At 45.3% G+C, this 15,478-nt stretch overlaps 1 protein-coding gene across 7 annotated transcripts in view; it reads left to right on the plus strand.

Moving 5' to 3' along the window:
* Positions 1 to 15,478, plus strand: part of EPHA5 (EPH receptor A5) — a 192,867-nt gene that overhangs the window by 109,728 nt on the left and 67,661 nt on the right. For 6 of the 7 annotated variants that reach the window (XM_054295779.1, XM_054295781.1, XM_054295780.1 and 3 more), the window contains exon 5: positions 1,742 to 2,077. The exons of the other annotated variant lie outside the window; for it this stretch is intronic. In XM_054295779.1, coding sequence (XP_054151754.1) covers positions 1,742 to 2,077 — 336 coding nt within the window. The remainder of the gene's footprint in view (positions 1 to 1,741; positions 2,078 to 15,478) is intronic. 7 annotated transcript variants of the gene reach the window in all.

Genomic DNA, 15,478 nt, shown 5'->3' on the forward strand with positions numbered 1-15,478 from the left:
AAAAAATCCTCAAGTGCAGCACATACAACTCCATACAGCTCCAGTGATGAATTCCATAGTTTCTGTTATATCAGTACAAGTATGACACTGCAGAAAACGGTCCTGACTTGGGCTCTGTGTTGGTGTCATTAGCTCAATAGTGCTGCATCCCTGGGGTGCAGCTTGGGAGTGGATTGCTCCCTGTTTGTAGGGATCTGAAGGGATCACAGAACAAAACAAAGATGATCTGGCTTTTCCTAAGCCAACTTAGCTTTTTTTCATCAACTGCTTTTCCTCTGAAAAACAAAAGAAAAAAATGCATCAGGATTATTTATTTCCTCTGGCAGCGAGTTTCTCATTGAATCAGAACAGCTTGAGTCGAAATCATTACAGTGTTTCACTTTACCAGTGTTGCAAATTTTATAGACTCAGAGAGGGAAATAGAAAAAGGAAATGGAGGAGAATGCTTCTGGTTTATAAGGTGATTTCATTTTTGCAACACTGCCTGTTTTAAATAACGAATTGAGTTTAGTTATCACAACAAAACGAGAAGATGACAGCCTAAGTCAGCCTGTTAGGATTCATATGGATGTCTAGCTAGTGATGCTACTCGTTGGACCCTTTTCAAGGAACTGCTCATGGGTTTTGACAACTTCATTCAAACTGTTGAGGAGTGTGCTGTGTTGCCTTCCCTCGCAAAAATCCCAGCCCTTGCTGCATAGTTACTGGTGGTGCTGTGACTAAAATCCATCCTGGCTTGCTTTGATAAATTTCCTCTTTCTTCCTCATTCATTAGCATTCCCTGAGTACTTAACACGAGGATATCTTGCATGAGACTCTTGCTTGTCCTTTCACATTGTCTTCAGGGTGTATCTGCAACTTGCCCTTCATTGCAACACAAGGCTGTTCAAAACAAAAACCTTCTGTGAGGAAGCAAGTCTTGAGAAGGTGCCTCCAGGTGGGCTTTGCGTGCCCAGCTGTGGCCTTTCCCACCAGGATGAGGAGAAGCAGCCCACTTTGTGCAGGTGCTCTGGTGCTCCTGCTCGGACAGCCTTGCCAAGTGCCATGCTGGCATCCTGAGCAGGGCGGCTTGGCAAAGTAAGCAAGTGTGGCGTGGGTAACCAGCCTGGCAGGACCAGGAGGGCTGCCATGGAGTGGCTGGACACAGCTGTGCCTCCAGTGGCCCGTGTAGATCACCATCTGCTTTGGGCTACATTGAGCATCTCGCTTAAGTGCGATTTGGATAGCTAAGCTTTGGTTTCATTGCTGCCAAATGGCTGATGGGAAGAGGCAGCTGCATACAGAGGAAACATTTGGCATCTGAGTTGAATACCTGGGTGGTGTGAAAACCCCAGTGTGTGTCTTTTATTAAGGAGCTAGGGGTTAGTGGTACAGCAGGGTGAGGAGGAGGAATCTTGCCCCTAGTGAAGCCAACAGAAACTTGAACAGGGCAAAGGCTTGCTAATCCCTTTGCAGGAAGAGCAAGGAGAGCACCGGAGACAATGCCCCAGGGTGCAGTGCTCCTCCTCTTGGGTTTCAGCCAGCCCTGTGTCCTGTCCTCCCACTCAGGTGACTGCATCCCAACACAGATCTCTTGAGCAAGGTGCTCAAAACAAATCCCTGTTTTCCCAGTTCTTCAGGTGTTGTTGCAAATGGTCCCCATGAGCAAGGGGGGCATCTCTTTTCAGCCTAGAGAGTAGTAGCGAGCACGATGACTGATGATACTGTTTTTACCATGTGTTTTTCTCACTTTGCAAACCAGGACCCCCCTCTGCTCCTCGGAGTGCCATCTCAAATGTTAACGAGACTAGTGTCTTTCTGGAATGGATTCCCCCTGCTGATTCTGGTGGAAGGAAAGATGTGTCTTATTATATTGCATGCAAGAAGTGCAGCTCACACTCAGGTCTGTGTGAGGCGTGTGGCGGTCATGTCAGGTACCTCCCCCAGCAAACCGGCCTGAAAAACACCTCTGTCATGATGGTGGATCTGCTTGCTCATACAAACTATACCTTTGAAATTGAGGCAGTGAACGGAGTGTCCGACCAGAACCCCGGAGCCCGGCAGTTTGTGTCTGTAAATGTAACCACAAACCAGGCAGGTAAGTGGACCTTCAACCTGGGGCAATGTCTGGGGTGGGAGCCTGAGCCAGTCAGACCCAGTGCAGACCTCCCTTTGGAATGGGTGGAAGTCTCCAGGATGGAGGGCTGGACTATGGCCTCTTCAAATATGGGCGGTGGGAGGTGGGCAGTGCTTGTCTCATAGGTTATAATTACTGCAGTCTTCAGTATGTTTCCTTTCAGCAGGAAACATTTTTGGGATTTGTGACTTTTCCTTTTACACTAGGCTATTTGGAGGTACCTCCGCTTTTTCGCATGTTGGTGTATCCATCCACTAAATCAGGAAAAAAAGGCTGTCTTTCCTGTTGGGAAAGGGAAATTTCTAAGAGGCCATTTTGATTAAAAATGGCTAAAACATCTAAACTTTACAAACAGTTACCCTAAGAAAATTGGTTTTAGTGACTTCAGGAAATTTAATCCTTCTTCTACACTGTGATGCTAAAGTGACTGGGTTCAGGCTGATGAGATATGGTACATTGTCATTGCTTCCCTGACCAAGTAGGGCTAGGATTTCACTCATACTGTGTTATTCTTGGTTTTGCACTGTACAGACAGACATCAGGTAGACTGGTTTATTCCTTTGTCCAGGGCTCTGATCTGTCTGCCCTTCCTTTGCCCAGGAGTTGAAATGACCTGTCACTCTGGAAACAGGCACAGAGTTGCCATTGTCCCCTGTCACTTGGAGGTATGATGGGAGGCAAGAACATTTTTACTTCTTCTGTGTGCATCAACACACCAGACACATCACACAACTTCTGTAAAGCTCTGGAGACTGACCTATCCTTCTCTGGTCCCTCATGCTCTGTGTTTTAGGGTCTCTTCCTTTTCCTATCTGGCTTATTTCCTGCCATTTAATTTAGTGGCATTTATCATCATGAAGCCTTTCCAGGACTGCTAACAGGTGGCATTAGAGACTGTGAGGACTGTGCTGCCAGATCACTGAAGCCACCCCCTGCCTTCTCCAGACAAGGTTCAGCCAGGAAACCCAGTGGGCAATTCAGTGTGACAGCTGGATGCAGATTGGCAGATCCTCGCTGTGGAACAGAAAAACACTAGCTGGAGCAGGGCTGCATCTCATTCCTGCCACCCAGGTGTGCGTGCACAGGCTTGGCAGCCAGCAGCAAGGAGGTGCAGATACCTGTCCTGGTAATTAAACTGGATTGTTGAAGTGTTGGACAGATCATTCATATGTTTCTTGAGGAGAGGAAATAGAGGCATGCTGGGAGTGCTGCTGATAGATGTGGCATGGAATCTGCTGGAGGAATATTAGAGGACAGCAGTATGACACCCATTAAAGGCACCTGTTTGGTGCAGATCAGTGGGTGTCACGGTCCTAATGCTGTTTACTGTTTTCCTGTTGTGAAGGCTGCTGCCAGTAACTCTGCTGTTGGAAGAAGTATATTTTCCTGTTAGTGGGTTTGCTTGGTACTTCATTGCTGCCACTGGATTTTCCCTGATTTGTGGCATTAAATCCACATAAATCTCAGTAAATGTAGCTGTGCATGAGGAGATGATACCTCGCTGATCAGTGAGGAAAAGGTCCTGGTTTGTGACTTATGTCCCAAACTCTCCATAGCTGCAGCAGAATTTATCCACGTAGCTGCATCTCTGTGCATCAGGCCAAGAATCACCCCCTTGCACAGTTATCACCTGCAGCTTTGTATTGGGAGGTCTCTTAGAGGAAATGGGAAGCCTGTGACAAATGTGTCCCGTGCTAAGGACAAGTAGGTGAGTGTAGCTTCTTATTAAGTCTCCCTGTTTATTTTAGTGGAGCCACAATCACAGGAGATATTAGCAGATCAAGCTGTGGGTGTTTGATACACTGTGGGATGTTGAAATTGCACCTTTGTGCTCTCATGGTTGGTTCAACAGGAGGTTCTACCAAACTGCAGTGTAAAAAAAAGCCGTGGTGACTGCGTTTCCTTGTCTCTCTGGCTGGTCCCAACATACATTTATGAGGTGAGCCAGGCCTACCTGCTGGAGCTGTAGCATCAAATGGGCTTCCCAGTGATGTGCTCTGTCAGCGCTCCCCTGGGCCATCATCGGTGTGCCCATGCCAGAAATAAAGCAGATGGAAAGAGGGACTTTGCAAACCTGACTAACTGCCAAGCATGGAAAGTGAGAATCTGGTTTTTTAAGGTGCCTCCAAAAAATGTCCTTTGAGGCAAGTAATGGAGTGCTCCATGCCCAGTGATTCTGGATATAAAGACTGACTTCAACAGTTAAGAGTAGGCAGGGCACATCTGGCTTCAGTGTGTCTCAAGCCACTCACCTTCCCCCTGGAATTATCTCTAAGAGGTGCAGCTCTTGTGTCTCATCTTTTCCCTTGCACAGGTTTTCTGATGGTGATTATATTTTCACAGAGGCTGCTTAATGAAGTTGAATCAGTGACACAAGGCCAACTGCAGCAGTAGGAGAAATCCTGCTACAAGATCTGTTGGCTGCAGGAAATTGAAAAATTGCATGCCATGGGATAGGTCTGGCTGCTGGAGTCCTGCTGGCACATATTCAGTAACCCAGCACTGCAGAGAAATGCCAGGGTCTGTTTTGTTGGTTTGGCTTTTGTCCATCTCAAGAAGACCATGCTCATTTCAGAGCTGCAAAGAATGTGCAGGCAGTGAGTCTTCATGTGCACCACCTCTTCTGGGTATGGCAGCTTTTGGCAGCAGAGACCACCTCTGGGTTAGGCTCTCAAAGGGATTCCTTCCTGAAAAAAAATGGTGGTTCTCTCCAAAATAGTTTGTCCCCATTCTTCTCTCCTGTATTTAAATAATGAGTAAAAGAATTGGTGCTCGCAATCCATCTGGCATTTTCAGACTGATGTAATTTTACTCCAAACTTTTGAGATCAGATTTGGAAATACAGAGAGAGAACAGTAAACTTTTGTGCACAAGAAGAGGCTGATTGCTAATCTCCATTGGTGACCCCAGCATTCTTCTGATCCCCCAGGCCTTGGAGACCTGGCAGTACTTGGGATGGGGCTGATCCATGCAGGATGCAGTGGCCTTAAGCTGCAAATACAGGACTGGTTTTCCTGTAACCTCTTGCAAACTGCAAACCTCTGTTGTTTCTGTGGGATTTTGCTGGTGTTTTTCTGCTGGAAAACATGTGTCTAGAAAGGATGAGCAATGCCACAAGCCATGAGACACAGAAATTGTGTTGGCCTCTTTTGGGGCTACCCAAGAGGTGCAGCAGGCAGACAGAGGACCTTCTTCCCTTTGTAGGGACAGGAGTTGAACCAAGCATGCTTTTCCCCTATGGCATTGCTGCAAAATCTGTGTCCAAGGGACTTCCCAGCACAGGTGGCAGGGAGCCATCTGTAATGCAGTCTCACAGTGTGTTAAAAAGTGTGCCTCGTGCACGTGGGCTGGAGCACAGTGAATAATTCATAAGTGCCAATGATGGGATGGAGCTAGCCATCCTTCCCTTGCTCACGGTTTTGCTCAAGTTTTCATATTTTTGAAACCTTGTCCTATTTAAATGGCTCCCACAGAGCAGTCTGTGTGTACTGCTAATACTGAAGTTTGCTTTTCAAGTGATAACTGCATGACTTTTTTTTTTTTTTTTTCTCAGCACTTTCACCAGGCTGGATGATTAAGGTGTGCTGTCACTCTGGACAGAGATGAGCATCTCCCTTGAGGTCTCTCACCTTATCTGCCCTGTGTACAGCAAGCCCCCACCATGACGTCCTGGTCAGAGGCGTGTCTCCTGATGGGTCCATAGGGAGCAAGCAGTTTTGATTCACGGTTGCCTGCTCACCCATTGTATCATTGCAGGAGCACACTGGAAAGATGCAACATTTAAAACCTTTCTGGGCTTAAAACCTGCCAGGAGTATTCACTTTAAGCCAGCTTAAACAACCAAGCAATTTTCTTTGCTTTTGATGTCAGCAAGTCCCATGCTGGGAATGGCTTCAGGCACAGAGCTGGCCTGGAGGTGGGGGGTATGCGAGTGGGGCAGTTCTTCTGCCGGCATCCCAGATGCCACAGACTCCTTTGCACTTAAAGACCTTCTCTGTGTGTGTTTTTAGATAAACCTCCTGCCTGCTTTCTGTTTGAAAAGTCAGAAGCCACTGTTCAAACCCCTTCTGTGACCTGTATCATATTTTTGCCCTCCTTCTGGGCAAAGAGGAGAAGAAAGGTACAGATGTGTCTGCTAACAGAGGAGGAGTTAATATGTCTAATGCCTCAAGCAGTCTGCGTTTCTGAGGCCATACCAGAGATAGAAGTTGCATCCTGTGGAGCAGCAGTGCTTTTTAAGCAAAGGTGTTGGAGGACAGAACCTGGCAACCTGTAGTGCTGTCTGGGAGGCATGCCTAGGTTCCTGCTTGACCAAAAACCACTAGATGCTTGGAGCAGCTAGAAGGCTCTTGGAGTGGGGAAGTGTGCTGAAAATCATGGTCCTTCCTTTGATTGCACGGGCTGGGATGCTGCAGTGGAGGGCAGCAAGGGAGAAGGTGTTTTCCATAGCAGTCAGGAGGTGTACATTCTTTGAAAAGCAGCCAAGGCTATTTGGAAAGGGAAACCTGCAACATAGAGCTTGCTGCAATCTTGCATCAGTATCTGCATGCTCTTGAAACCAAGAGACTGCAGCCCTGCACAGTCTGGGAAGAAGACAGAAGAAAATGAGGCAAGAGATGGGACCCACATTTCCAGAGATTGCCTTTGGGAACTGATGGGTTCAAGTCCTGTAACATTCAGGGTCTGATTCTTCCAACTCTGAAGTCTTCACGGATTTGTTTGGTTTGGCATGGGGAAGGAAGCAATTTACTTATTTTCTTCAGGAATAGCAGAAAATTTCCAAGGGGATGCTGCAGTAGAGGCATCATGTTCCATCATCTCACACAAGAAGCAAGATGGTCTTGCAGCTCTACTTTTCAGCCAGAACTGCTAGCCCAGGGTCTGCAAAAGCTTAAGCAGATGCTTGCTTCTGAAAAATTGCCTTTCCACAGCCAGCATGTTAGGCAGGGCTTGCCTTTAAACATCCATTGTAACCATACCTGATCCACAGGGCTGCTCCACCTTCCCAGCAATGGTCACTAGTGGAACCATAGAAGGGCTAAGAGCAGGATGTGCACACATCCCGGGCTTCCTTAGAGCTTTCTCCAACCTCCAGGGAACACCTCTTTGTGCTTTATAGCCCTTAATGGATTTTTCTCACATGAATTTGTCTAATTATTTTATGGACTCTGAGAAAATTCTAACGGCTGCAGGCAATCCTTTATGAATTTGGTATGCCTGGTAGTTTAAACTCTGCTTTAGATTGGCACTGGCCAGAGAGGAGCTATTAGTGGCATAAATAGAGGTTTTAAGGTTTGCAATTGCCCATCTCTGTGGAAAGCACTGCCATTTAGAGATGCAGCTCTGGCTTCCAGTGTGTTAACCCAGGTATTGCAGCATTTAACCTAGAACAATGTTATCCTAAAGGAAAGAATGTCTTCCATACCAGGATGGGTGAATACAGGGGTATTTTAATATGTGCAGGTAAACTGTACTGCCTCAGAGACCACAGTCTCTATTTAAAGCTGAGTGCACCCTGCACTGCCCCTTGCACCAAGATCTTTCTGCTGGCTGTGAACACCCTTCATGTTCAGGGAGATGTGAAAATTAGTGTTGATCTGCCAGTGAAGGTTCAGCCAGAAAGAGAATAATTTCAGTTGTGAAGTTCCACGCATATGCTGGTAATCAGCTTCAAGAAGTATTTAGGTATATTTTTGAAGCACAATCTCATGCAATCTGAGCATGCAATCGCAGGCTGTGAAAAAGCAAACACCCTTGCAAAGTAAAACCTGAAAGATGGGGCTGTACAAAAGATTAGTTGTTTAAATTTTTTGTTGTTGTTGTTTTTTGGTGATGGCTGCATTTATACTGAATGCAAAATCTTCATCCAGCGTCCTATTCCGGACTCATGAGTTCACCCCAGCCCAGATGGCTGGATGTCTGCTACCAAATGAATTATAGATCAAATAAATATTTTACACTTTTATTTACAACTCCCCTACTGGAAATTGCTACTTTTTCATAGTTGTTATAAGTCTTTTTGTTATACTTCACATATTAGAAATACATGCTTGAATACTGAGGCAAGTCTTTGGAATATGAAAAAAAAATCCCCAAATTACAATATGACTTTTAGTTAGAGGTCATTTTTTTCTGGACGTATGTGAGACAACCCTGTGGTTGATATATAAGGACATTAAAAGATGAAATAAAAACCATTTTCCTGCATCATTTCAATTTTGACATGAAATTAAAACATCTTATTTATATATGAAAATAAAAATAGTAAGAAGTAGTTGTCCCTATCCACCCTCCTCCTGAAAAAGGGAAAAAGAAGGATGCTGAAGATCTCATTATGAGCTTCAGCTGGTGACAACCATTGTCTATTGTGCAGAAGGGTGCAGGTTTTGCTATCTTTCAGTGGCGGTGAGACAAACATCTTTATGGTGAAGCAATTAGTCCTCTTCAAAATGAGCTATGTGTGAGGCATGAGATACAAAAGGTAAATCCTGGGTTGTACCTGAGGAAAATGAATCCATGGCCTGCACCCACATGGTGCCATGCAGATGGGTGTGAGGGAGAAAGAGCTGCCCAAATATTTGGCTTGAGAGGCTGTGACCAGCAGGATTGACACTGCTCTGTAACATCCCCGAGCCACCAGAATTCCCAGCAGCAGCATCACCTCAGGCTTGGGGTAAAATAGCAGACATTGGGCAATCTTGGGCAATCTAAGACCAGGTCTTTAGAGTTGTATGAGTAGCAAATACTGACTTTTTTTCCAAAAAGCATACAGCAGGCCATGCTGCAATCATGTGTAGTAAGAACTTCACAAGGTCAGAGCTTTAAGAAACTTGTGCTTTTGCAGGGCATTACTCATGTTACATTACGAGAGTGATAGAGCTGGTTTAAAATCTTATTTCCCATTTTACTGGCATATTTTTAAAGCATTGCCGAGTAATCTTATACTAATCTAATTTCAACCCCCTTAAAACACGTTCTTCAAGGCCAGGGAGTTTTCTTTGTATTGTGCTGAGCACAGTACCTGGCAGAGACCAAAAGTAAAGTATCTGAAATGGTTCCACTGCCCAGATGACATCAATTTATAGATTTTTTTTTCCCCCATGAATGTTGCTTTTAAATTTCTCTGCTGATAAAGTCCCATTCAGCTCTTTAATCTCAGTCTGCAAGCTGGTAATTCCATTGTCTCCTATGTTATTTCTCTGATTTTAGCATTAAAAGTAGTTTTACATTTTAAACAGTCTGCATAAATGATACTGTGGAGAGCACTCTTAAGACATCGGGGCTCCAAAATAGCCAAAAAAGAATGTAAAAATACTTTCAGTGCTGTTAGAGAAATAGCAGTGGACTTGCAGGCATTTAATAAAACAACCCACTTGTTCTCTGTCTGCAGTAGCAAAACAAGTAAGCTCTTTATGGTAGTCTCCCTCAAATGTTAAATATAACAATGGAGGAAACAGGAGTTTGGACATTTGTGTTTCAGTGGTTGCGCATTGAAGAGCTGGGCAATAGAAGGTATAGCTGCTCAGGGTATGGCAGCTTCACAGGGCATTTCTCCTCTCCCATGGACCCATCATGCTAATCAAATGAATTTGTAGGAGTGTGAAGGTGTGAGTACATACATGGCAGCGTGGGTGCCGTGGTTTATTTGAGGTTTTAGGGCATGGGTTGGACTCAATGATCTTGAAGGTCTCTTCCAACCTCGTGGTTCTGTGATTCTGTGCATTGTGATGAACAAGCAGGACACGTGCTGGACAGGACACAGAGGTTACCCACCCTTGTGGGTATCTGTGAGAGCTTGGTAAAGCTCAGACACTTCAGGTGCCTTTCACTCTTCGTGTCCTTGTGCCAAATTGCTGCCTAACGGGCCCACATTTGAAGAGGGTGGCTCTCTGTGCTGCAAGGCCACCCGGCAGTTCTCTGGTCCCTTCTTCTTTCTGTCTGATTTCTTTTGCCATGAGCATGACCCTTCTTTAGTAAGCAGTTTGTAATATTTATTTGTTCATATGGCTAGATTTTTTTCCCTTGGCTGCTGTTCCTGGTGTCTGCACCCACACAGCAAGCTGGCTTCAGTATCCCAGGAAGGATTTTGCTGCATCAGAACCGAGCTCCAGCTCTCAGTGTGCATGAATTACAGGTTCCCAGTTAGTGTTTATAGTATCAGGCTGAAATGCTTTTCTCCCCTGGATTGCTTCTCACTGGAGAGGTGTTGTTTCAGTGTGGCTTGGAATGTTTTTTCCACATTTTCTGTTGTGGTTGCTATTACAATATATTTCGACAGCAAATCCCTTGCTCATTCCTTGAAAGATTTCCAAAATGCTACTTCTGACACTTGTATTTCTTGCAAAGGGCTAATGTAATAGAAGTAGTAGGACTGGCTAGTACTTTTTTCCAGATTACTGCCCTTTCTTTCCCCACTGTGGGGACAGGGAGGGGAGAGCTCTATCTGAAGAGCCAAGAATAGCACTCAGGTGACACACAACCCAGCAATAAATGATATTTCTTCCACAGCAGCTGGGCCAAAGTTCAGCTGCATGCAAATACTACAAAAAGCTCAAGAGCTGGAAGGTTTTAATTAAAACACACTTCTGATGTGCTCTTTTGCCAGCGTGATGGAATGCTTGCTGCATCTCCTGGTCCTGGAGGAGCAGTCCTGATCAAAAGCAAGTAACTAATGGGATTTCCAGCTAGATCAGTACAATAGAAATCACCAGAAGGGAAGTGTTATTATTTATTTATTTTCCTCTTTTTTCGGGCTTGGCAATTTCTAAGAATACAAGCTCTGATCAAAAGGCCCTGCACAAATCGATGTGGAGCACCCACGGGCTATGGTGGTGCTGGGTGAGGGTTTTTCTGCTGCAGTGCAGGAAACTGCGCTGAGCCACTGCTCTTTGTGCAGAGGGGCCAACCACGCTGGGCTGATCCTCTAAGTGCTTTGGCAAGCCATGGAGAGAGTGTGGGGAAATTGATGGAAAAAATAACAAATTCTCTTATGCATCTGACCAAATCTGCCCTGTGGGTTTTGGCCAGAGGTGGTGGGTGTGCAGGGTGGTACAAGGAGCCTTTTGCATCTGGCCCCCGGGCTCTGCAGAGGGAGAACAATAACTCAAAAGCAAATATGGAGAATTAGGTGGAAAATGCCAGTGGAGGGCACCAGCACTGCTCACTGCTTTCCCAGGAATACACAGCACAATTGCCCACCGTGCTTGTGCAAATCTTGTGCAGCTTTGCTCTCTGCCCCTACAGGAGGCACAAGGAAGCAAAGTTGAATCAGGTAAAAGCACAAAACTGGGCTTTCCCTCCCTCCTTAGGTTTGCAAGGGTTTATGGGACCCTATGTGCCATTTCTTTGTAGCTTCTTTCCAACTTTCTGCAGTCTGCCTCAATCCAAGGAGAGAAAGTGCTGCTCAGCCAAGTAGATTATTAATTATTCTGTTTCCTGAGTTGCCTTGCACACAGTTCAGCATTAGTGTGGCTTATTACAGGGGGGCTGATCTGCACCACACATTATCCTGTCATCTCCAGAGCTCTGCCTTCCCCACAATGGGCTCCTGCTTGGATCATTAAGCCATGAAACTCCATGATTCTGCCTTGTTCTCCTGAGGGGTGCCACCAAGAGCATGAAATTGTTTGCTGTCCTTGTTGGAGACTTATGGCCTGAGCCTTTAAACACCTGGCCATGCAAGGACAGTTTCCACAGAGAGGTGCTCTCACCCAGTTCAGTAAACTGGAAGACTATCACTGCAGAAATGACTGGGTTATTTAATTTATTGTACATCCCTCTGTCCCAGCTGCAACTCAGCCCCTGCAAGGACATGGAAAGGAACTGGAGGGTGACTGGGTAAGGATGCACATGAGGGCACAGACCTATCTCCACCTTTTCCAAAACTGCAGACAGCAACTAGCAAAGCTGGGTGTGCATGAAGGACAAAATGCCCGGTGCCTTGCACAGAGGTGTTGCACCAAACCCTCTGCTATATGTTGGCTGAAGCTTCAAGGGGGTCTTCTGCCAGAGTTAAATAGCCCTGAGGGCTTTAAGTGCTATTTGCAACCCCTGCAGAACATCTCTATAGAGCAAAACAAATCCCCCATAAAGTAGTCAGTTGATATTGATGTTTGTGCTCTAGTAACAATTGTGCATCTGTTGTGGCCTCACACTCTTCCTCTGTCTTCTGATATTGGTCAGTGAATGAGAACTGCTATTTTAAATTCAGTTTGTACAGTGTCCTGTTCTTCATTAAGGGCAAAATGGGGAAGTTAAGTACATAGTCATTATGCAAATTAATGCAAGTTGGCTCAGCTCTCTTGTATGCAGACCTGATGGATACAGCATCATAGGAAGGGATACCTAATGTCAGTAAACTGCTATTTCGATGCCTAAAACTTTATGCATTGCCTTCATCAGCGAGGTTTTTCAGGCATCTGGTTCATTAATGGGGGAAATGGGCATGGAGGTGTGGTGTGACAGGCCAGAGGACACACACCAGGACTGGGACTTGCTGCTCCTTGCCCCTGCTGAACTCTTCCCGTAGGGCTGGAGCACTAAGATGCATTGGTAATGTTTCCTAACCTGTTTGCCAAACTAACTTAAGAGCAGAAAAAAGAGGCTGGCCAGAGTCCATTGGAGATGGGCTGTTGGGTTTGGGATTGCTTTTTCTGAATGTGGTTTCAGTTTCACTGCAGCATTAGAGATAGAAATGTCAGACAACAGTGTATTTATCCAAAGCATTTAGTGAGCTAAAGTGTGCTGAATAGCTTGGGGAAATGTGTGGCAGGGGGCCCCTTTGCTCCCAGTCTTAATTGCTTGCAATAGTGAAAATTTCCTCCTTTCCTCTTTTGCAACTTCTGTCAGGAGAGACAATCTTTGATCCAAGTCCAGCTGAGTGCAAGGTGTTGCCTTCAATACATCTGCTCGGTGAACTGTGCTTTGTCTTCTAGAAAGGGAGCTGTTAATAATGTGACAGTGTCCATTCCAAGCTGTTACAAATTCCAGTGCCCAGGCGATTAAATGTAACTAAAATCCTGCTCGTTTTGATTTGGTATCTAGCAAGAGAGCAATTGCTACCTGTTCAGTAAATACAGTTGGGTTTTATTTGGCCTCTGACAGTAGTAGTATTTAGAGTGGCTTGGCAGCTGTTCACTGATGAGGGTCCAAAAAAAGCACTTAACAAAATCAAGTGATAGCAGGAATAAACTGCTAAAGACACTGGCACTGTGTTTATCCACTTAAGTGCTTTAGCAGAGATTTCAGGGGCTCCTCCCGGTTTCTCTTCCTCTCTTCGACTTTTCAGCCTGGATCAGGAGCCCATCTGCCAGGGACTGGTGAGGTGCTGCCTCCCAGCCAGGGGCTGTGTCAGGCTCTGGGGTCACACTGCCCTCTGCTCCCTGGTGCCCAGGGCTGAGCCCCAAGCAGATGCCCTGGGAGATGGATGGGAGAACATCCAAATATCAGGGGTATGGAACTATCAGGTCTCCTGCCTCCCTGTCTCCATCTCCAGCTACTCTGCCTCACAGAAGTGATGATCCTGGGGACGAGGTATGCACATGGCTCATGATCCAGTGGCCCATGGAAGTTCTGTGCACTTTGCCCTAGCAGGAGGAGAGCTTTGGCACACTTACCAGCCACCTTCTCCCTTTGCCATGAGGGTGCTTGAAAACTTCAGAGATGCCGCAAGTCAGACAATTTTACAGCTGCTGTTTGGCTGAGTAGAGGAGTGTTTTCCTCTCCAAGAGAAGCAGCAGCTATTTTTCACAGAGCAAATGAAGCCACCTGTTGGGTTAACTGGGCTTTATTCAGTCCCCAGGCTGCCTTGCACAACCTTTAGGGCCCATAGGAGTCTTTGAAGTACCATTGAATTTCATTGTTAATGTCACAGTCATTTACTGTGAATGGAAAAGGGTCGGTTTTTTTCACTCCCAGGCATGAATAAACTCTGTAGATTGCAGGAAATAATCCCTCTTAAAGGAGAGTTGAAAGTGCTGTCTTCTAATAGAAGAGACCTGGTACTGAGCAGATGCCTAGGACTGCTCCAGGTCTTCTCAAAAATACTGGATTTTGCTCAGTGAGTAGAAACAGAATAAATTAAATGAAAAGAAAGCAGCTGATGACAAGGTAATACATGTGTCAGAGAAGGGGAGGGAGTGGTGAAGGAAAAGTACATAATGTGGATGACTTTAATTATGTGGAAGGTGGGAAGATTGACTTCCCTATCCTGAGTGGGGTGTGTGAGAAGATTCATCAGTCTGTATTCTAGCAGAGGCTGATGAGGTCTTCTCCAAGATGTTAGTAGTTGCTTGGATGAAAAAGGGTGCACTTGCTGGCAGTATTTATGAGAGCTTTAATTACATTTCACAGACTGACTTCCAATTAGAAGGGAAAGTAGGGGTGAGAAGATGAACAAAAAGATGTACAGCGTGTTTTAAGAGCACGGTGATAAATCTTTGGCTAAGGATTATGGTAAACAAAATAGTTGTACATCATGGCATCATTTGCACACTTTTATTTTTAGATGGTTACTCTAAGTTCCCTTCCACCTCCCCCCATCACATAAAAAGGGGTCAAACACAGGCCTCTGGTACTCCTCTTACAAGATGAAAGTCAAAGATCATTTGCAATTGCTGCGATACAGAGCTGTTACTTTTCCTTTTTTTTTTTTTTTTTTTTTTGCTAATTCATTAACTGTGTCATAAAATGGCACTCCAGAAAAGGCAGACAGAGACAGATCACAATATTTGTCTCCATGCTGCATGAATAGTGGGAAAATATTGCTGTCATCAGCGCATCCTTTCACATTGCCGCAGATTCTCACATTTAGAATCATAGAATGGTTTGGACTGGTTTGAGTTATCCTTGCTATAATCTCAGCTAAACAGCCTTTTATGCAGATGACCATGATGCCCATTTATTTTTATGTCAGGAGGTAACACTCAAAGGGGAGATACATCAATTGCTCAGCTCTGGCTTAATTCCCTCTGCACTGTAGTAAACCAGGGACTTTGCCACTGACTTCACTGCAAGGACAGTGCCTCCCTGTCTGAGTGGCACTGGCACAATTCTCTCATTACACCCCTCAGAAAGAAGCTTCTCTGTACTCTTTACTTGTGGTGTAAGCTGCTTGCCAGTATCTCCATAGATGGTGCAGGTAAGAGGTTTTGTCTAACAACAGCAGCGTTAGAGAAACGGGCAATACTTTGGATCTGGTGGTATTGGTAATTAAAGTAAAGGTAAGTGTGCAGACAGTTCATGACAAACACTGAAATTCTGGCTGGAGAATAGGAGGGATTGGCTAGTGAGATTACTTTTGTTTCAGGTAACATTGTGCCTCCCCCTGATTCCTAAAAGGGTTAACAGTGTTTCTTAAACAGC

Source organism: Melozone crissalis, unplaced genomic scaffold (genome assembly GCF_028551555.1).
Source record: "Melozone crissalis strain CALT ecotype California unplaced genomic scaffold, PUWL_Pcris_2 ptg000006l_1, whole genome shotgun sequence".
NCBI classification, from domain to species: domain Eukaryota; kingdom Metazoa; phylum Chordata; class Aves; order Passeriformes; family Passerellidae; genus Melozone; species Melozone crissalis.